At 40.7% G+C, this 21,310-nt stretch overlaps 3 protein-coding genes across 6 annotated transcripts in view; 2 read left to right on the forward strand and 1 right to left on the reverse strand.

Annotated features, from left to right (window-relative positions):
- Window positions 1-497: 497 nt before the first annotated feature.
- Window positions 498-2,268, reverse strand: mrpl32 (mitochondrial ribosomal protein L32). The gene is made up of 3 exons (XM_084026254.1): window positions 2,097-2,268; window positions 1,605-1,801; window positions 498-1,053 (listed from the first exon to the last, which is right to left on the reverse strand). Exons 1-3 carry the CDS (start codon window positions 2,197-2,199, stop codon window positions 802-804), a joined length of 552 nt encoding a protein of 183 aa, XP_083882380.1. The 5' UTR covers window positions 2,200-2,268; the 3' UTR covers window positions 498-801.
- Window positions 2,269-3,059: 791 nt separating this feature from the next.
- On the forward strand, window positions 3,060-7,057 carry psma2a (proteasome 20S subunit alpha 2a). Its single transcript, XM_084026523.1, has 8 exons — window positions 3,060-3,137; window positions 3,676-3,752; window positions 4,057-4,189; window positions 4,687-4,809; window positions 4,933-5,014; window positions 5,373-5,446; window positions 5,980-6,037; window positions 6,129-7,057. Exons 1-8 carry the CDS (start codon window positions 3,097-3,099, stop codon window positions 6,243-6,245), a joined length of 705 nt encoding a protein of 234 aa, XP_083882649.1. The 5' UTR covers window positions 3,060-3,096; the 3' UTR covers window positions 6,246-7,057.
- Window positions 7,058-7,444: 387 nt separating this feature from the next.
- The window catches only part of atad2 (ATPase family AAA domain containing 2), a 255,552-nt gene continuing 241,686 nt past the window's right edge, over window positions 7,445-21,310 (forward strand). Inside the window, exons 1-30 of one of the 4 annotated variants that reach the window (XM_084026976.1) lie at window positions 7,445-7,821; window positions 8,354-8,508; window positions 8,923-8,978; window positions 9,124-9,289; window positions 9,502-9,589; window positions 9,693-9,774; window positions 9,898-10,068; window positions 10,479-10,599; window positions 10,859-10,873; window positions 11,384-11,485; window positions 11,707-11,815; window positions 12,118-12,233; window positions 12,591-12,765; window positions 12,969-13,057; window positions 13,493-13,652; window positions 13,780-13,870; window positions 13,995-14,172; window positions 14,266-14,402; window positions 14,599-14,731; window positions 15,002-15,188; window positions 16,226-16,411; window positions 16,531-16,666; window positions 16,780-16,976; window positions 17,090-17,249; window positions 17,374-17,496; window positions 18,830-18,982; window positions 19,078-19,791; window positions 19,993-20,123; window positions 20,334-20,462; window positions 20,802-20,980. In XM_084026976.1, the coding sequence (XP_083883102.1) occupies window positions 7,627-7,821; window positions 8,354-8,508; window positions 8,923-8,978; window positions 9,124-9,289; window positions 9,502-9,589; window positions 9,693-9,774; window positions 9,898-10,068; window positions 10,479-10,599; window positions 10,859-10,873; window positions 11,384-11,485; window positions 11,707-11,815; window positions 12,118-12,233; window positions 12,591-12,765; window positions 12,969-13,057; window positions 13,493-13,652; window positions 13,780-13,870; window positions 13,995-14,172; window positions 14,266-14,402; window positions 14,599-14,731; window positions 15,002-15,188; window positions 16,226-16,411; window positions 16,531-16,666; window positions 16,780-16,976; window positions 17,090-17,249; window positions 17,374-17,496; window positions 18,830-18,982; window positions 19,078-19,791; window positions 19,993-20,123; window positions 20,334-20,462; window positions 20,802-20,834 (4,488 nt within the window). In that variant the 5' untranslated portion in view covers window positions 7,445-7,626 and the 3' untranslated portion in view covers window positions 20,835-20,980. Of the gene's footprint in view, window positions 7,828-8,353; window positions 8,509-8,922; window positions 8,979-9,123; window positions 9,290-9,501; window positions 9,590-9,692; window positions 9,775-9,897; window positions 10,069-10,478; window positions 10,600-10,858; window positions 10,874-11,383; window positions 11,486-11,706; window positions 11,816-12,117; window positions 12,234-12,590; window positions 12,766-12,968; window positions 13,058-13,492; window positions 13,653-13,779; window positions 13,871-13,994; window positions 14,173-14,265; window positions 14,403-14,598; window positions 14,732-15,001; window positions 15,189-16,225; window positions 16,412-16,530; window positions 16,667-16,779; window positions 16,977-17,089; window positions 17,250-17,373; window positions 17,497-18,829; window positions 18,983-19,077; window positions 19,792-19,992; window positions 20,124-20,333; window positions 20,463-20,801; window positions 20,981-21,310 lie in introns of those variants that run through there. The other 3 variants (XM_084026975.1, XM_084026974.1, XM_084026977.1) reach the window with 3 other exon arrangements.

Genomic DNA, 21,310 nt, shown 5'->3' on the forward strand with positions numbered 1-21,310 from the left:
GTACATCCATCAACAAAAACGGGCATCTCTTCAAGTTAAGAAGTGGCAATTCGTTTTCTATCACACGGAGGCAATTTTAAAGCCAAGTCATTAAATGTAGAATGATATTTAATATGAATGAATCATATTTATTCTGTAGGATTATTGTGACGCTACATGTGTTTGTTATGTATTAATTGCACAGATTCTTACATTAAATGTAAGAAATCTTAAGATCTTCCATCTTTGACGAGGAGACCTATCATGTGACCCATTAGAAGTGTTGGTAGCCCTCTGCCTTTTTTTTTCTTTTCTTATTATTTTTGCTGTGCTCTGTTTCTCAGTGTCCCACATGGGGCTGTAACCCCCAGTCAATAAGCAGGGTGAGCATCGTGTTCAGGTCACCAAATATTGCTGCTGTGTCACGCCCCTCTGTGTGTGATACCAAGATGTGTGCCCACTTTAACTGAAAGGCGAATAAAGTAATACACAATGTTCTTTTTTTTGTAATATTGAATTTATTGTCAAACATATGGAGAAGATTTAGCTCAGTCAAAAAAGGGACAAACCGTTGAAACAATGACAAAAATAATAATAATGATCCCAAAAACTCCAATGACTTTGTGGCTGTGTGAGCCCTAAACCCACACACCATCGATGTAGTACAGTTTGTTCCCAGATAAGTGAAAACGTTCGCTACGTCAGCCTCCTTCATTTATTGACAGACTGGACAAAATATGCCGTTTACTAAATCACAATAAGAATAAATGTCTGACCACAATCAAATGTACGTATCACACACACAGCATTAACATCTCAGCATCACGAGCTAAACCAATGAGGCCTCTTCCTGGCCCTCTCCACAATCCTTTTGTCTTTATCCAACTCACTTGGTGTTTCATCCTCATACAGGACCACAGACTCCACAGTCGGGGCCCTCAGCGGGCCGCCTTCCATCGCTTTCATCTGTTGACGAATCAGAGCCGTCTCTCTGCACACCTTGGAATAACAGAAGCCACACATGATATGTTTCTGCTTCAAGTGGCCACACTCTGGACACGGCTCGATGTTATTCTGTGAGAGAGAGAACAAACAACAACGTCATGGTGAAACTGTTTCTGATTTACGCGTCACATTCATCAGGGATTTTCTGTTGCAGCACATCTTGGCCAACATACTGATGTGTGGTCAGCTTACGTCAACCACTGATATCGGCACACCTCTAAGTGAGGATGTTAACGTTTACTCATCTTGGTTCTGGTTCAAGATGTTTAATGGTCAATCAGGCTTGAAATAAATCAGTATGCTGAGGTATATACAGGTCATGTTAACTTGCAGTCACAACTGTTGTTATCGACTTTGCTCACAGTGAAGTATATGTGTATGCATGCTAGTAGAAGTGCCATCAGTTGTGGTATATAGAGAAATGTATTGGTTGGCAAACTGTTGATGCAACATCTACACAAATGTTATCTGATATTTGATATTTGCAAGAGATTTTTTTCGTTGAGTTTTGCAAATGTGTTTTTTAAGAATTTAAACCAAATATTGATCTTAAACGTACAGTGCTGAGTTATCACTCCCAAGCAGTACAGATGGTAGAAATGAGAGGGTCCAAAGTGTACCTTGGGTTTGAGGAGTTTGCTGTCAGCTCTCCTCCTGGTGCGGTTGATCTCTATAGTGCGTCTCTTCTTGGGTACTGCCATCCACATGATGCTGTCCAGGAGGCCAGGAGGCTGCTCTGGGCTTTGCTGCTCCTCCAGCTCATCCTCCCTGTCGAGTTGTGGCAGAAGGCTGGGGCCACTCACTGCCAGCGCTGGAGCTGCACACAGAAAAACACTGTTACCTACTTTTCACTGCAACTCAAGGAGGCAAATCTAGAGAGGTGGCGGTCAAAGGTAGCGGGTTTAAATGCTTTATGAAATCAATTGTCAGATAAAAAAAACAAACAGAGAAATGCAGTGAGTGTGTGTGTGTGTGTGTGTGTGTGTGTGTGTGTGTGTGTGTGTGTGTGTGTGTGTGTGTGTGTCAGTCAGTCAGGGAAAGAGCTTGTTACCAAGATTAGTAGTGAGGTAAGTACGTGAGGTGCCGTCCTGAGCTCCAGGCAGTAAACTCACCCAGTTGTCTCTCTAACGTCAGTCCGGCCGCCTGCAGGATTCTGCTTTCGATGTGTAGCAAAGAACATCTGAGGCTTTGCACTAAAGCGGCTATATTCATCATTTTAGATTGTCAGCACGCTGCCTTTTCCACCAACATGTCAAACGACTCACGGTCACGGAGGTTGGCTACGTCATCAAACAGCGACGGCAAACTATACTTCCGTCAGGCGAGAATTGAAATGACTTCAGACGTCTCACTGCCATCTAGCGGCGAACATTCCGAACTTCACCCGTCATTGTGTTCACAGTAATTCAACAAAAGATGATGATGATTATTTCTAAGTGAACTCTCTAAAACAGGTCCTCTTCTCTATGAGTTCTCAGACTGTCACGATAGGCTGGACTATCCGAGCCTTTGCCTTTAGTTCTCAAAACGATGTTTTTTCAGATATCTTGCCTTATCATACCATGGCATTCAAGTGGCACATGTTACTAATACTACCTATTAATAAGACACCTATCAATTGATTTAATTCATTTCTATTTTAAAATGTGTGTTGGGATGTAAAACAAAAAAAAGGATTTCGAAAAATACATGTTTTAGTGAAGAAATTGTGTCAATATAATTTTTGTAATTTATTTTTTAAATAAAGTTCATACGGGACGTACTAAAAGACGCACATTCTCTTCTATTGTACCACCAGATTATTGGTTTTGCTCCAATATAATCAATAATTCAAAATTATAAATGACAAATAGATCAGTTAATCAGATGTATAACTAACTATTAACTTATTCACACCATTAATGTAAGGTGTTTTCTATGGACGATATATATATATATATAATTTCTATTACTATCTATCTACACTATTTTCTATTTTTTTAATGTTTATGTTTTTTTTAAACATTGTTTGGTTTGTTTACAATTCATTTCAAATCCATATAGGTGGCAGTATACCCCCCTAAGTGGATTTGCAAGTCTCCAGTCAACACAGAGTAGAAGAACAAGAACAAGATGGCGGAACGAGGCTACAGTTTCTCCCTCACCACATTTAGGTAAACTTTGTCCAAATTGCGATTAAATTTGTAAATAGCATGTAAACTTTCATCATGTAGAGATGTATGTTTAATAGCAGTCTGATAAGCTGTGTTCAAGGTTTTCCATTTGGATAGGAAAGGCAGGTTTTGGTGCGGAGTTGTAGTCGATGCACTGTCATTGCCGGGTAACGTCTAGTGGAATGAATCGGCTAACCTAACCGTTAGCACGTCAGCTAACGTGTGTTTGAACTAATCTAGCCAAGTGCTTCTTTTCTTCGAATATCGATAATATACCCTCGCTAAATTCTTTTACCTGTGTGCGCATTACTTAATATCCAGAAATAAGTCAGTTTTCCATGATTGTATCCTTCTAGATACGAAGGCTATATTAGTTAACGTTAGCTAAGTTAGCTCAGATGAGTCGGTTGTTTTAGCTTTTGCTTTCAGTTTCGCCTTTGTTAATCAGGGTACATCGTAATCTTATTTGCTCGTAGTTTAGTCGATTCTCCGCCTCACAGCATGCTAACGCAGCATCACCGTGTGTTTATTCCTGCAGCCCTTCGGGTAAACTGGTCCAGATTGAATATGCCCTGGCAGCGGTAGCAGCCGGAGCACCCTCCGTTGGCATCAAAGGTATGGAGTCCTGGAAATGTGGGGATCATAATAAACTCCCCGTTTGAAGAGGATGTTCATATAGAGAAAATAAGTGACATCCTTTTAATTCAAAACCTTTGATTAAATTAGGAAATAAATCATCAGAGAATGTAACTCTGTTTCTGGAAAATAAATGCAATTAAATTGCAATTTAATTAAAACAAACCCATAGAAATCGGATGTATTGTTACCCTGTCAGAGTAGTTTCTCCCAGCTTTTGATCATTGGCTGGTATTTGTGAAGGCTCATTGTAATTCATTCATTTGTTATTATATTCTTTCAGCATCCAATGGAGTTGTCCTGGCAACAGAGAAGAAACAAAAGTCCATCCTGTATGATGAGCAGAGTGTCCATAAAGTGGAGCCCATCACTAAACACATAGGCATGGTCTACAGCGGCATGGGGCCTGACTACAGGTGAGGATTCCTTGTGTGTCTGGAAGGAAAACAGAAGGCCAGCAGCATAGGTTTCTTCCAACAGCTTTTAAATGTAGAAGGAAAATGTGAAGATGTTTGCAGATTGTTCACAAGCGCACATAAGCAACAATATAAGCATTATCAAGTTTATTTTACTGGAGGTTTTGCATGTTTTAACCCTTTTAACATTTTGTGAAGTAGACCATTAACTTATTGATATCCTGCTTTCCACGCAGCTAGCAATGTCTGGTGCTCCAACATCTGAAATTTTAGAAATTACCTGCTGAAAAACTACATTTCTCGACACAATCATAAGCTATGTTTATTTTTTATTTTCCATGTTGACAGTACAGATCATATTGATATCTCATGTGGACAAGATCATCATCAGGGCTTTGTTGGCTCTGAATGTTAGAAATCTACAAGAGGCCATCAGTTTGTCTGACTACTGAACCTCATGCACACCGATACATTAATGAGTTGCTTCTTCCTTGCAGGGTTTTAGTGCGACGAGCCCGGAAGTTGGCACAACAGTACTTCCTTGTTTACCAAGAGCCAATCCCCACAGGTCAGCTTGTCCAGAGAGTGGCCTCTGTAATGCAGGAGTACACACAGTCTGGGTGGGTTTACAAAAAGATGCACTAGCACACACACTGGTTATAGATACATCACCTTTTCATTTCAGAGGTAAGATGTATTCAATCAGAGTTTTTGGATTTAATCTGTGTTGTGTTTTCCTCCAGTGGTGTGCGTCCCTTTGGTGTGTCATTGCTGATAGCTGGATGGGATGAAGACCACCCCTACCTGTTCCAGTCAGACCCCTCTGTACGTTGAACTTTCATATTTGTTTCATATTTTTTTCAATCACTTTTCTTTCCAGTTCAACGTTTATTCATCGTTTTATTTTATTGCATATTTGACAGCAGGCTAACCCTGCCTTGCTGTAATCATACTCCTACTCGTTTTTCCCTAACATAAATTAATAATTTATTTATGAGATGTCAGGGTGGTTGGGTGCTGTTTGCCTACAATTGGGTGCCTGAGGCCTTGAACACAACACAGGCAAACCAATGTTAACTGGTGCATCCCACGCATGTGTACACACACACACAAACACACACACACACACACACACACACAAATCATCACGCATCATTTACATGTTTCTGTTTCTGCCTGGCAGGGTGCATATTTTGCATGGAAAGCCACAGCCATGGGAAAGAACTATGTTAATGGCAAAACATTCCTCGAAAAAAGGTAAGATAACAATAAAAGGCATATTCTGTTTAATTAATAGATTTGACATTCAGTTGCCAATCGCCCACAACAAGTGCTCTGCATGTTTATGATAGCTATCTCAATGATAAAAAACAGGTGTAAAAAATGTTTTGCATAGTCCTGCCACTTTACATACGAATGACAGAATCTTTAATTTCATTTAAACATGAAAACCATAAAAAAGAAAGTATTTCTACAGTTTAATGCACTTTTAACATAAGTTTTATCATATTAGCATTCACGTCTTACTAAAAAGGGCACAATTGACCCACCAGCCCAACTGCAAATAAATAAAAATACACCATGAATGTGCACAGTTGAGTTGCTTGGGACAGTAGGCTCACACCTCTTACAGTTCTTCTACTTAATGCTCATGAAACAGTTTGCTAGATGACCTTTTCTTTTTTGTGTTTATTCCTTGATAATTTTACTTTATTGTGAAGCACTTTGGGCCGTCTGTAAATGCGTTATATAAATAAATTGACATTGACCACTTTGTTTTTGTTCTCTAGGTACAACAATGACCTGGAGTTGGAAGATGCCATCCACACAGCCATCTTGACGTTGAAGGTATGTTTGTTATAAAAAAAATAGCATAAGGTGTGGAATCCATCCCTTGATTATTATCGGTCATTTAAACTCTCCTGTCTGTGCGTTTCAGGAGAGTTTTGAAGGTCAGATGACAGAGGAGAACATTGAGGTGGGGATCTGCAATGAGGCCGGCTTCAAAAGACTCACCCCAGCCGAAGTGAAAGACTACCTGGCAGCCATTGCGTGAACACACCCTCTCTGGTGATGGGGCTCTCTGGCCACATTTCAAGACATAGCAGCACAATAGCCAACTGTCTCACGTCACTTAAACCAGTTATTCAGATAAGAGTTTGGTCACATTGTGTTTTTGTCCTGAAAACTTGAGAGGACACCCACTATAACTTCGCTATATTCAGAAATGATTCATGCAAGCAAGAAGAATCAGACAGCCTGTTTTGGATTATGTCCAGACCTAATTTACGTAAAATGACACAGCTCAATGTGGCTGGTATTCACAACCGAATTGAGTTAACTCCCATCAGTGGCTGTGTTTTCACGTACAAAATTTACTTTGTCATACATACATCCTGGTATTGTGAAATGTGGCAGTTGGCTACTGTGCATATGAAAAAGGAACATGGGCACTGATGAGTGAAATCTCAAGTCTTTCATTGAATCCTTCAATTTTCTCATTACTGTTGCAAAGGCAATGCTATCAGATTTGAAAATCGTGCACCATTGCTTATTAAAATGGTAATGAGGCCAACTGTTATTAAAGACCAGAAAGAGGTTTGGTCTCTGGGGGTAATTTACTAATCCGGAACAATGACAGTTTTCCTCCTATTCCCCTGACTGTACTTCATTAGTATCCCTCAAATACTAGTAATGAGCATCAGCAAAAGGGAGGATGCAATGGAAAGTTTTGTGATTTTTACAGTTATTATCTGGATGCCTCTACAGCAGTTTTACACGATGTACTTTTTTTCAGGCTAGAAACTATTCTAGAGTTTGTATTTTCTCTTCTGGTATCTGTCACTTATTCAAATAAAAGATGATGAGAATATGTTGACTGTGTGTTTTGAATCAATATGCATAGTTTTTTGGAATTGGCAGTTTGAAGCAGTACATTTTAAATGCAAACGTGCTCTCAGTACACGGTTGGTGTGTCGTACATAATGAGCGCGCGCTAGTAGTACGCAGTTCGAGGCAGAGCGCGCTAAAACATCTACCGGAACACCTTTTCACATTTCAAACGTATCCCTCCGCCGATGTTATATTTAAACAAATATACGGCGACTGTTAGAACAACCAACCAGAAACACGGGCTGTATCGTATAGTCGGCAAAGTTGCTGAATTATAATACTATTTGCGAGTTTGCTTAATTTGCCATTTTGCCAAGAGATCTAATTTTCCTGGCGGTAGCGCTTATCCAGTTACCTCATAACCACCGATGACGTTTATGGCGCCAGAAATCAAGGGTTTAGTGAGGAGGCTGTGCTCGTCAGCTGGCGGGTATTTGCCGTTATCTGTGCTATGTTGTTGTCACCGTAATCATTAGACATCTCAAGGCAAAGTAGTGGCTAGTAATCCATCGTTCGTGCTAGTATACGGTCGGTTCGAAGTCAAGATGGTGATACTACGCAGCAGCAGCGGTGCCGGAGCTGAGTCGGGGGCAACAACTCCGAAGAGGAGGTCGATGGAGTTGGAAACGAGCACCGAGTTTCTGTCGCTGCTTCCCGCGTCGCAGAGAAAGTCCGCCCGGCTGACCCGGTCCTCCTCCCAGGCCCTGGATGACAGCTTCAGCAGCACCGAAAACAACATGGTGAATGTGAGCATGTACACCTCGGCAGCTGGCCGGATAACTCGATCATTTGGTTGCTGTATAGCTAGATTATCTATGAACAAAACTTTGCTGTGCTGGCTTTGCTAGCGTGCTAAGCTAACTAGCCACCGTGTCAGATTGTCACTTAACGTTATTGACAAATGATGTACAGTAGCACTTGTTAACGTTTCACCCCAACTCGCATGTCTACTTGATCTCGGTCGATTGATGTGTATCGTACATGTCATCAAAATGACAGTTATTAAACTGTTTAAATTGTAATGTCATAGTTACTAGACAAGGTTGTTAAGAAGCGTATATCCCTGACATCAGATGTCATAAGTGTCTCTGGCAAGGTGTTTTTTTGTGGAGGAAGTAAATCTGTTCATTCATTAGTTTATTAACTTAACAGTTAGTTTCGCTTTAACTGTGCAATGTTATCAGATTGATGGGTTACTTCAACAGATACTTTTCAGAAAGTAAGTTATTGAATGTGCCTAATAGACTGTAACTCGTAATTTGACTCTGCCAGGGATGTACTGACATGAAGAAGGATGAGGGAAGTGGACTCCATCACTCACTGAGGACCCGAGGACAGAGAGTGAAACTAGAGGTCTCTTTTGCTGACATCGAGCCAAAGACCAGCTCCCCTGTGAATGATGCCAACACTGGAGGAGGATGCCTCAGGTAATTTAACTTCTGCAAGTGCAAGCGTTTTTATCCTGGCAATCAAAGTTTGAGATTATTCCATTAAAACTTTACATAAAATGCACTCAACCTTACTATTGAGGACAAGTCCCCGGTTTTCTGATTAAGTGTGGAAAGAATCCATCAAAGGATTCTTTGGAACTTAAATAGTATTAATTGTCCAGAATATTTCTAATTTTGTACATTGGTAACTAGCCACGTGACCTACATATTACATAGATGAATACATTCCCAAAATATATGTTTAACATCAAACATCTTTATGTAAAGCCTATGTTGGGAGTATACAATCTTTTCAGAATGTGTGCATGACTATGCACATTTTTAACACTTGGCTAATGACAATATACATGTGGAATTTATTAGATTTTGATGTGTCCTCCTTCTCTTCAGGAAATCTTCCAGGCTGCAGAGAGAGGGAAACACATCAGGTGGCAGGCAGCAAGCAGGTACAGTGTCATTTCTTTACAAAGATCCCTAATGATCCTAAATACTACAGCACACAAAGCACCTTTAGCAGCATTTAGTGATTAGGAAGTGTCTATACTACTACTAAACTGACAAAAACTGTTTCCGTTACCGCTGGTGTTCCAGATACTGTAGAGGGGTCATCCACTCCCAAGAGGAGTCGTTTTGATCTGCCAAGCAGAGAAGGGGAGGAAGAGGAGGAGGATCAATCCGTACGACGCAGTTCCCGAATTACCAGATACAAACTGAATTCCCGTAATCAGTCAGTGCTCTACGACCGCCTCATCACCAAGTAAGTTCAGTAACATTCAATCCAACTTCTTTTGGCTCCTACCTCACTGCTTCACGTCAACATAATGCTGGTCTACCATGACACGTAGTATCTAACAAATACATTGATATAAACCATAGGTTGTGGGTGAAGTAATTAGATTAGAGATAGGCACACATGGTGAGAACAACTTTGATAAAATGGTATACGTTTTTCCTCTGATTGTCCCTCAGCACGGCCGAAGCTGTTCTCCAGAAGATGGACGACATGCAGAAGATGAGACGCAGACTGAGGAGCAGAGATAGAGACAATGAAAATGAGGTAATAACCCACACAGGAAACTTAATTTTCTCATTTCAAACTGTTGCGTTGTTCATGCTTCTGAACTGAATTAATCAGCATTTGACTGGTTTCCCCTGAGCAGCTTGGTGTGTACACCAGAGGCAGAATGACAAGGTCTCTGAGGACAGATGTGGAGAGTAAAGACACAGAGGAGGAGAACCAAGGTGAGATGGATTTTAAGATACTACATGGCGTACTACAGACACGAGAAAAACACAACTTCTATGTAGCTAAATCAAAAGCAGAATTGGTTAAAATTATAATTCAACATTTTTCCTAATTCACAGGAGGGGATGAGGACGATCACGACGAAGAGGAGGGGGAAGTGGGAGAAGAGGCGGAGGAGGAGGAAGACGAAGAGGATGGCGAGGATGAGGAGGATGAGGAAGAAGAAAATCAGCAGCGCTATGACTTCAGACAGCGAAAGACTGTGGTTCGCTACCAGGCACCACAGGATGGTACTGCTTTTGTTCAGCTAGATCATATCTTTTAAATGGCAGATATATCATGGGAAAGGTTGGAAACATTACATGAAAATTACAATTGGACCTAAATGCAAATTAAGGGCATTTCCACTAGAGCCTTTTTAATTACTGTTTGTAGTTTCTACCAAAATTACAAATCATAGTATTCAAGTTGGTTTCAATTACTTTATCGGAGATCTTAGCATACCCTTATTTGGACGGTAACGCTACTCTACTCAGCAAAGTATTAAGAATTTTTGAAGCACATTTTGCACAAGAGAAAATAGATAAATGACATTCAGTACTTTTCTTGGTTGTCAGCTCAAGGTCGAGTCACATTCATTACCTAGTTGAATAATTTGTGAAATCTGTAAGATTATTGATGTATGTTATCGTTGTCTTAGAACCCAGAGAGCCCAGGAAACGTAGCATGTACTTCAAGGACCACTCGTCTCCTACCAGACGCAGGTTTAGATTCAGCTCAACGGCCCCCAGGAGCCCCTACAACAGGAGAAGAACCAGCAGGTTAGTATGACAGCCACCGAGAAATATAACATCTATTATAAAGGGATCTGTTTTCTTAGTTACACTTGATGTACTGATTAATATCTTACGAAATACTGTTAGAACTTACTGTAGCAGTCAGATCATTATCACAGTTGCAATCATCGCAACCCTGTGGGTCATAGTACTGTCTGTTGTAGCCATTAGTATTGACACCGCATGTAAAATCAACCCCAAAATTCCTCTCTTTTTTTTCTGATTCTCTTCATCCCAACCTCAGGAGTAGTTCTGAGAGGTAAGACCCTCACTACTTGTCCATGTTGGTGTTTATTATTAGTCTGTAGTTTGTTTTTGGGTTGCTGTCTGTCTCTGCTAGCACTGTAGTTGTTGGGAGGTTTGGAATATTTGGGTGACAGGATAGTTGAAGTATTGATGTGAGCCAAACTTCACCAGAACATAATCATTGACTTAGCCTTGTTTAACTTTGGAACAAAGAAAGACCTTTTGTTTGAAAGCTGAGTTTCTGTGAAACAGTATCTTGTGTTTTTCTTTTTACAATGTTTGAATAGTGTTTTCTTGGTTTATCACATTGAGCCTTTAAGACCAATTCTGTGTGTCAAGCCTTCCTTCCTTGTTTGTTTGTTTGTTTGTTTGTTTGTTTGTTTTGGGGCTGAGAGTAACATAATAAAAAAAATATTTAAGTAGCAAAAAAGAAACAACCATTACAGAAATGTTGTTGGGACTGTTTCTTAGTATATTAATACAGATTGGACGAGAGATAATGTTATTTATGTTGCCTTTGCAGAAGAAGACATGCCATCCATAGTAGTGACTCCACTTCTTCATCTTCAGACGAAGAGAAATTTCAGAGACGGAGAAGTAAGAACAGGAGCATGCCAGTCAACAGGTGAGAGCATCAGCAGCAGCTGTCATATAGTGCAGGTAGACAACAGTAGTGTTCTTTAGCACAACGTTTGGTGTTAGAGGGTTTGAAGAGTAACTTTTGTACTATAATTACAATAGGTCACCAAATTTACAATTCTCAACCAAATAATGTTTACTGTGGCTATTTTATTAAATTGTAATTATTGAATGTCTTTTGTTGCGTTTTCCATTTCTTTCCAACAGATGTCTGCCTATGAACCTTGTGAAAGACGACCTGCTGGGTATTCACAAGGACAGGATGAAGATTGGAGCAAGCCTTGCTGATGTGGACCCCATGCTTATAGACAAGACGGTAAGCTGCATGCTAGATGGATGGATGCAAACAAATATTACTGCATTGACAAAATGTAGAATTTCAGGGTGCTTCTTCAAAAATAGCAAAGTAAGGAGACATACAATATTTCATCTTTAAAATGTTTTAGCACATTTAAATCAAAATAAAGTGTAAGCCTGTGCCTTTTTTATATGGTAACTACTGAGGATAAAAACAAAGCCTTATGTTACTGCTAATACAAACGTGATGACTGGATGATTGTACAGTCCGTAATAGTATTATGAGTAAACAATCCTAACCTTACACTATTTGTCTCCCAGGTGCGATTTGAAAGCATTGGAGGTTTGAGCAGACACATCTCAGCACTGAAGGAGATGGTGGTGTTTCCTCTCCTCTACCCAGAAGTCTTTGAGAGGTTCAAGATACAGCCTCCCAGGTAAACAATATTTTTGTTTTTGTTGAGAAGATATCATGTGATTAAATAGTTTCGCATTCTATATCCATGTGACTTAATATCACATTTACTGTATGCTTTAAAGAAAAAAACAAAACGATCTGACTTGTTTTGACTTGACCTTTTATGAGTCATATCAGTGGAGAGAGTTTTGTCATCACCATAAGACATTTTTTATTTAACCCTTTCTTTGTCTTAATTGGTTTCTGTTACATGTTTGTCCTTTTCTTCTCAGATTTTACAATATCTTCTTTAACATTGCAGATTGGGTTGTACCAGTTAATCTCTAAGAAACACCCATTATTGGTCTTATTTTGGTCATGTTTTCTCTTGTTTTAGGGGCTGTCTGTTTTACGGTCCTCCAGGCACAGGGAAAACCCTCGTGGCCAGAGCGCTGGCCAATGAGTGCAGTCAGGGCGAAAGAAAGGTTTCTTTCTTTATGAGGAAAGGAGCTGACTGCCTCAGTAAGTGGGTGGGAGAATCTGAGAGACAGCTACGTCTGCTTTTTGACCAGGTAACCCAAACTCCTCATCAACTTGCAATATACATTTTGGGAAAGATGGGAATTGTTTCATTTCTCTTTGATACAAGCATGGTTGGTCAGTGTTTTATAACAAAATGGAAAGCTCAACAAAAAAGACCAGAAAACATTTATTGTTGTTATTATCAAGTATCAGGGCAATCTGATTGATTGAATTCTTAATGGATGGTTCCTAGGCGTACCAGATGCGTCCATCCATCATCTTCTTTGATGAAATTGATGGTTTGGCTCCAGTCAGGTCCAGCCGACAGGACCAGATTCACAGGTGAGCAGCAGCCCTCTTCTCAATGTTGTACAGTGTGATGATTGTACTGAGATTGGCAAGTGTAAAATGTACTGAGTGGACCAATGAAAATAGGTGTCCGGTATGATGCCAAATTACACTCACTTGCACTCAAGGTTGAATTGATTGGATTTGGTGGCCAATGGTCACTGTGACCATAACTCAAGAATTCATGACATGAATTTGACAAAGTGATGATATTTTGGACAGACAAGATGTAAACTATAACTTCTCTAGTTCAAGGATGCTATCATACTGCCCTTGAAAAAAACAGTGTTGCTGTTACAAGCAAGTTGTAGTCACTACTGTCCAACAAAATCAGTCTGGCTCCATACCCTACAGTGTTATCTTCTTTGTTACCAGGAGATGGTGTTGACGAGTTGAACATATAATCTTGGTCTTTTTCTGTCTCTCTAGTTCCATTGTTTCTACCCTACTGGCTCTTATGGATGGATTAGATGGTAGAGGGGAGGTGGTTGTGATAGGAGCTACAAACAGACTGGACTCCATCGACCCAGCACTGAGAAGACCAGGCCGTTTCGACAGAGAGTTCCTCTTTGGCCTGCCAGACAGAGAGGTGAGAAACTGCAGATCCCCCTAAATACGTAGAGGGGAGAGAGAATGAACATGTTAAATGACAGTAGAAGTCTTTCAACTTGCAAGTGTTGGACCTGAACTTGGTGTGATCTTTTTCTGTATGGCAGGCGAGAAAGGACATTCTGAAGATCCACACCAAACAGTGGACTCCACCACCTGCCGACACTTTTCTGGAAGAATTGGCGGATAAATGTGTTGGTATGTTTGCATTAAGATGGTGCAAAAACAGTGGTCCAACAGTTTGAAAAATACACATCTTGATAAATATGCCCAGTAAAAATAACAATTGATTGTCTACAATCTGTCTGTTTTTGTTTCCCAGGTTATTGCGGAGCAGACATCAAGGCAGTTTGTTCAGAGGCTGCCCTGTGTGCATTGCGGCGGTGCTACCCGCAAATCTACTTCTCATCGCAGAAACTTGTGCTTGATGTCAACTCCATCGCTATCACCAACAAAGACTTTATATGCGCCATGTCCAAGATGGTGCCTGCTGCCCAGAGGTATTACCAAGCTAACTATACTAACCTCCATTTCCAGTGCCTGGTTCTCCTAAATGGTTCTTAAGTCAATACGATGATACTTGTAATTCTTAGGGCAGTAGTGTCACCAGCCAAGGCCCTGATACCTGCCATTCGTCCTCTGCTGAGTGCCACTCTACAGAACATCCTCCAAACTGTCAACAGACTGTTCCCGCATGCTGAGCAGGGTTTAAAGAAGAGGAAAGACATGGGTGCGGTCTCACTTTGTCTTTTTTTTTCTCTTGTTCTGTTTGGCATTCACTTACTGCGTTACCTGTCTGTTCTGTTCATGGTCAAATAACTTTCCCCTTGTCCATATTAATTGCCGATTGGTTGTTTATTTGCAGACCCCTCTTTGGGCATCTGGAGTAACTGCTATGCTGTGTGTTTTTACGTGTTTATTTCCAGATGCGGCCTGTGGTGTGTTTGAGGATGATTTGATGTTCAGTGAGGATGAGAACTCAGAAGTCTGTTCTAATGGACAGACCTCTCACTCGCAAGACAAAACGCCTGCTGTTAAGGGACTCCTCAGCCTCAACAGGTATCCTCTATTCTTCCCTATTATATTTTACTTTATTTCTCTCACTTGTAGTTCTATATATGGGAAGTCACTGCTGATTTATCTCAAGTATTTTACTATGTAGTCTTAAGTGTTGAAGTTGTCTTACTTCTATTTACTTTATCTTTGTTTTACTTTAGAAGTGCTGCAAGCAGTTTTGTGTCCCAGTGAACCAAATGTTTTTGGCAAGTGAATGAGCCCTTTCATACCACTTCTCGCATCTCAGTGTCTCTGTCATATCTCGGTGTGTAGGAGTGTGCTGAGCCACCCGACCTCCTACCGTCCCAGGCTACTTTTGGAGGGCACGCCAGGCTCAGGACAGAGCACTCACCTGGCTCCTGCTGTCCTCCATGCTCTGGAGAAATTCACCGTGTACACGCTAGACATGGCCGTGTTGTTTGGAGCCAGCGCAACTGCACCAGAAGAGACTTGTGCTCAGGTAAATGAGATGCATTAATGCAAAATGATTCATGTACATATCATCTGATGGAGACTGGATGTACTCTTGAGTCTTGCAGCCTTGTCAAATTCAGTGAGTTCTTTTCAATGGACATCACTGGCCAAAATGGCTGCCACAGTGACTGTAGTTCATGGGCCCCACCTCCTTACATCATGGGCAGTGGGGATAAATATGTACTACAGACAAATCCTTGGCAGAGCCATGTTGATGGAAGGGTTGAATGAGACATTGTGCTACTAAAAGTGATGTCTGGATGTTGTTTATTTATTAAGGCCAACGGTAAAAAAAAATATATATATAAAATTTACAATGACATGAAATGGAAACAGGCTGTAACCTGGGCATGTGTTTTCTTTTTGTGTGTTTTTTACTTTACGAAGAATTACTATGGGGAACTTTTTAAGTGGTTTTGAAATAGTATATATTTATTACAGATGTTGCTGTATGACCTACATAAATAAACAAGAACATCAGCGAGAAGAATGGCTATTCGTCTGGCATGCATATTTGTCATCTGTTTTGGGAAAAAATGACGATTACAGAAATAATTTGCATTTAGATTGGCACATTGCCACAGTGGACTTCCAGCCCTTACCATAACTGGATAACAGGAGTTGTACTGCTGACGTATAGTGATACAATTTTATTTTAGCCACTTCTTCCTATACTCCCTTCCTATACATTTCCTTTCGCAAAGTAGAAAACGGCATCTTCTCGACTAGGCGATCATTAACCAAACTCTTCAGATTATGCTACAGCTTGCTCTCTGTTGTTTGAGGGCATGTCGGATGTCTCACTTGGTGACTCACCCTTTACATGTCACCTGTTTCACCCCTGATGAGTTAACATGCCTTTATTTCTATATAGTTATTCTTAATGTTTGTCATGCCAGTTCACTAGAAAATGAGCCTCTGTAAAATCGTGTCTCTGCTCTCTAATCTCCTCATCATGCCTTTGATTCATGTATTTAGTCTTTTATCATCCTGTCATATTGATCCCCATCTTACCTACTGCAGATCTTTGTTGAAGCAAAGCGGACATCTCCTAGTATCCTGTACATACCTCACATCGGTCAGTGGTGGGAAACCGTGGGTCCGACCTTAAGAGCCACCTTCCTCAGCCTGCTCAGCTCCATCCCTCCCTTTGCTCCAATACTGCTCCTGGCTACATGCAATCTGCACTATGACCACCTCAGTATGGAGGTATGGAAAGTGGAGTGATGCCTAGTTGACTTAGAGTGGTGATACACGAGGGCATACCATTTAAGAAAAGAGGTGTCGAGTGAAAATAAGATGTCAGTCTTTTCTCTTTCTTGTCACAGGTGCAGGAGTTGTTTCGGCTGGAGTATGGAGAGGTAATCCGTGTCCAGGTCCCCACCAGCAGAGAAAGAAGATACTTCTTTGAGGATCTAATCCTCAATCAGACGGCCAAGGCCCCGGCCTCAAAAAAGAAAGCTGGTGAGAAATGGATGAGTGTGGTTATGAAATACAGATCCAAGCTAGCTTTGTGTGATCTGTATTTAAGGTGGGCTTTAGTCTCTCTTAAACTATCAACATTCTACTTTCTTTAGTGCTCAAAGCATTGGAGGTGCTTCCTGTCGCCCCTCCACCTCCCCCACGTAGGCTGACAGAAGAGGAGACTCGTAGATTGGAGGAGCAGGAGGAAGATACCCTCAGGGAGCTCCGCCTCTTCCTGCGTGATGTCACCAACCGCCTGTCGCAAGACAAACGCTTCAAGGCTTTTACAAAACCTGTGGATTTAGAAGAGGTATCTGTGCCAATTAATTTCATTTTCTCTTTTGATATTCCATATTTAAGCCTTACTATTCCCTTTTCCCCACCGTTGTACTGACAGCAGCCTCTTTGTCATATTTCTTTTAGGTGCCCGATTATGCTGAAGTGATCAAGAAGCCTATGGACCTGTCAACAGTTCTCTCCAAGATCGACCTCCATCAGTATGGAACGGCCAAAGAGTTTCTCCAAGATGTGGATCTCATCTGGCAGAATGCTCTGGAATACAACCCAGATAAGGACCCCTCAGGTACACACAGGGATCAGCAAAATACATACCATCCTCACAGAAGCATACACAGTATTATCACTTACAGTAATCAAATAGTGTAATGCAACAGTTTGAAAAAAAGTTGCATTTTTGTTTTCTCCAGACCGTCAGATCCGCCACAGAGCGTGTGCATTGAAGGACACCGTCCATGCGATCATCAGAGATGAACTGGATGAAGACTTTGAGAAGATTTGTGTGGAGACTAAGGCATCACGTAGCACAAGAGGTGAATGCTGTGTTTATACATTAGGGCTGTTTTTTTTAAAAATCCATTTTCCGATTCATATCGATCTTCATTTGAATGATCTGCTATCAATTCATAAAGTTGTTGGATTTATCTTTTAATATATGCCATGTCCTGTAGCCTCTGCGTTTGTCTCGTGACTGCGCAATGAGATCTGTCCATGTGAAGGACTGGTGAACATAGCAGCTGCTCCACTGAAAGTACATTCAGGCCTGAAGGCAGATGTCTGGCAGCATTTCTGATTTAAAAACAAAAGCAAAGTCTTATGCAAGATGTGCAAACTAGAGGCAAAAAGTTGTGGTTCAATGCCAACGAATAGGATTGACTCAGGATATTTCATTTCATTAGAATATGTTGTGAATGTGGAAATTATTACTTTTATGTTTTGGACTGATGACTGGGACAGCGGCGCACACAGCACAAGCTGTAGTGAATGTTTATTCTTAAACACTAAAGAATACAGGACAAGCTTATATCTTATGCATTTATATGGGCATCCAGAGAAAAGATAAACAGAGACACAACGACGACCTTGCAGGAACTTTTCATATCAACTCACCCAAAGGTGATTTTTTTAATATATATATACTTTTAATTTCATTCTGAATTCTGAACCTGCACTCTGCTGCCAAACTGGAGACTGGATCTGACTCGTGGGATTTACCAGTATTGAAAGCACTTGCTTGACCGGGAGGAAATCCCACAGCATGCACTCTTTCTACAGCAGTGAAGCAGATGCAGCAGCACCACTCTGTGACTCATGGTTGTTACAGATGTGCTCCAAGGTCTCCAGTCTTATTAAAATGACAGACAGTCTTCTGAGGGTCTGAAAATTGAGGGTTGCTCTCTCTCCTCCTCTCAGTTGCTGAACAGATTTTGTTCTGTCATTTCGCTGCTTACATGTACGTTTTGCAGCATTAGTTTCATGAAAATGGATTTCATAATCCAGCGAAATTGGTATTGAAACTGAAATATCTCCATCCAAATGAATTAATATAAAATTGTGACCTTGTGAATCAATCTGTAGCGATACCCAGCCCTAGTATACATGCATGTAGTCAGAAGGCAAATGTCACATGATTAACATAGATGATAAGATAGATGATAAGATAAAATATGTTTAATTTCCCCCTACTTGCCTATTATTTTGTCATTTAAGTCTTACTTGATTTTGTGCATTTCTCATCTGTTTGTCTTCAAGTATAACTTTGCACAATTGCATTCACTAAAACCATAGCTTAAGTTTCAGAATGAATAGTGTGTTACAAGGCTATAGAATGACAAGCATTGTTCCTTGTATTTTTGAATACCTCAGATTGCACCACTGCCCGGTATGCTCCGACGTTCTACCACGTCCTTCCCACAGCCAAGATCACTGACATAACCCCACAGAGAGAGCTGGCTGGACCCACAGCTGCACTCACTCCCAATACAAGTGCCTCTGCTGTTAATACACCTAAAAACACAGGTAAAAATGACTGTACTGATAGAAAAAAATGAAGTGATTAACCTTGATGTTTTTGTTGTTTGTTATAGTTATTTCATTGCCTTTTGTTCCTCCAGCCCATAAGAAGAAAAGACGGAGGAGTCGCTGGTCCGCTGGCTTATATTCAAAGAAAAGGTCTTCCTGCTCTCCTCACATGTCCAGAGATGATGAACACTTAGAGTCTGATGAGGAGGATGGGGACGATGAGGAGGAGGTTGAGAAGGGAGGAGAAGCAGAGTGTGATGAGGGGACTGGAGGAGAGGAGGACCAGATGATTGATGTAGACTCAGGGTCTGCACCAGCCAAGGAAGGTAGCTTTGGGCCCGTTTCAAAGGAACAGGACAGTCAGGAGGGAGCAGAGGAGAGGAGTCAAGCTGCTGAGGATGAGGTTATCCTGTGTGAAAGAGGGAAAGCAGAAAATGATGACCAGACTGAGAACAAAAAAAAGGTGGTTGAAGTCACAGATCAACCAGGACAGTCACAGGAAAACAAAGTGTTGACAAAGGCAGGACAGGAGATCAGCGAAATCATTTCAGTAAACACTAACCAGGATGAGACAGAACGAGATACCCAGGGGCAATCTAACACAGAGGAGAGTGGTAAAACTACTAGCCGAAAGCTGACAGAAACTGAGAAATGTCAAACTGTAATACAAGCAGATGAAAGCAACAAGGTAGTTACTGTAGAGGCAGAGCAGAACAGCCCTGCTGAACCAATGGAGGTGGAAGCAACAGATACCTCAACCACAGATGCCTCTGCAGCTGTCAAAGGAGAGGACGACACAGGCACAGGTTTGCTATTAACACCGTCTGACTTACACTTAAAGCTCAACTCTAAGTGAATAAATAAGAAAATATTAACCTCCAATCCACTAGCTAAATTAAAAAAAATCAGTGTAGTGTTTTAAGAGGTGGCAATGTACAAGCTCATGTTTGTTTCAGCAGATTAACACAGTGATCTAAACACATTGTGCTCATGTTTTTGTGTCTCAGAGAAGAACGTTAGGCGAGTAACCCGGGCTCTAAAGAACGCTGTGCTGCAGCAGCAGATGGTCGACATGGACAAAGCTCTGCAGATCCTGCACCAGGAAACTCCTCTGGTGGTGGACAGAGACAAATTAAAGGTGTGTGGGATACCTCCGCTTTCTCTTTTTTGTAGTTACTGGTCAGATGTGTTTTCTGCATCTTGACTTTATTCATAGAAGCCCTAATAAACTGATCAGACCAGGCAACTTTGCGTTATCCTTTCCTTGTTAGGAGGCATGACGTTTGACAAGTAAATGTTATCTGCTTGTCATTCCTTCCTCTCTTTTCTTTCCTTCTCCTTTCTTCAGGAGCTGTTGGAAAGAGTCATTAACAAGACGGAAGGCTACGAGGTCTACAGGCTGGAGAAACTCTATGCTCTGCTCTGCCAGAGTATCTATAGACACAGACGAGACTACAACAAAACTTCACTAATACAGGTTTGTTTTGGACTCTACTGGTATTCTTTTTTACTGCAGATATTCTGACAGGCCATAGAAAGAAAAGGTTAGATGCAATTTAACTAATAACCTGTATGACGTGTCAAAATGTCTGCAGTAATGGAGGCTTTTGGTATTCCAGCCTTCTCACGTTTTATTATTGCAGTGGTATCTAAGAGGAGATAATAATAATTACTTGTAGGCTTAACATAGAATATTGCTGGTGTTATTATTAAATTCATATTTTCTATTATTACCATACAGTAGATGGTTACTTTTGCCTAAAGTACTTTACTGTTTCTAATCTATTGTCTTTTCCTGCTCTTCCCATTTCATTAGGAGTTGAAACAAGAGATTGAAGACTTCTGTTGAATTTTCTACAGGAACATTTTTTTGCTCCTCAGCTATGTACATATACATTGGTTCTATTTTCATAGAAATATACAGGCACCTCTATTTGTGCATTAGCAAAATCTTTGTATTACCCGTTTTGTTTATATTTAATTAAAAGGGTTTCCTCAAAATGTTGTGTGGCTTTTTTATGTGCTCACGTCACAGCTGCAAACCCTGGTTCACTGAGCTACTACAGCGTGTGGGGGATTTATATTAGAAAGTATCGTGGTTGCTTCCTGGAAACATCACCTGTGTTTTCTTGTTTTATGCACAAAGACCAGACTGGCCGAATTACAAACTGAGTGTCTGATATTTACTTGGTAAATGGGGGGTCTAACAAGACGCTATTGAGTTGCATTATGTTAGGTGTGAGTGTTTTTTTTTTTTTTTTTTTTTTTTTTTAAGTCTCACCCATTTAGAGACTAAAAGTCTTATGGAATTGTAATACTAAATTG

The sequence above is a fragment of the Eutrigla gurnardus genome, assembly GCF_963514095.1.
Source record: "Eutrigla gurnardus genome assembly, chromosome: 14".
Classification (NCBI taxonomy): Eukaryota; Metazoa; Chordata; class Actinopteri; order Perciformes; family Triglidae; genus Eutrigla; species Eutrigla gurnardus.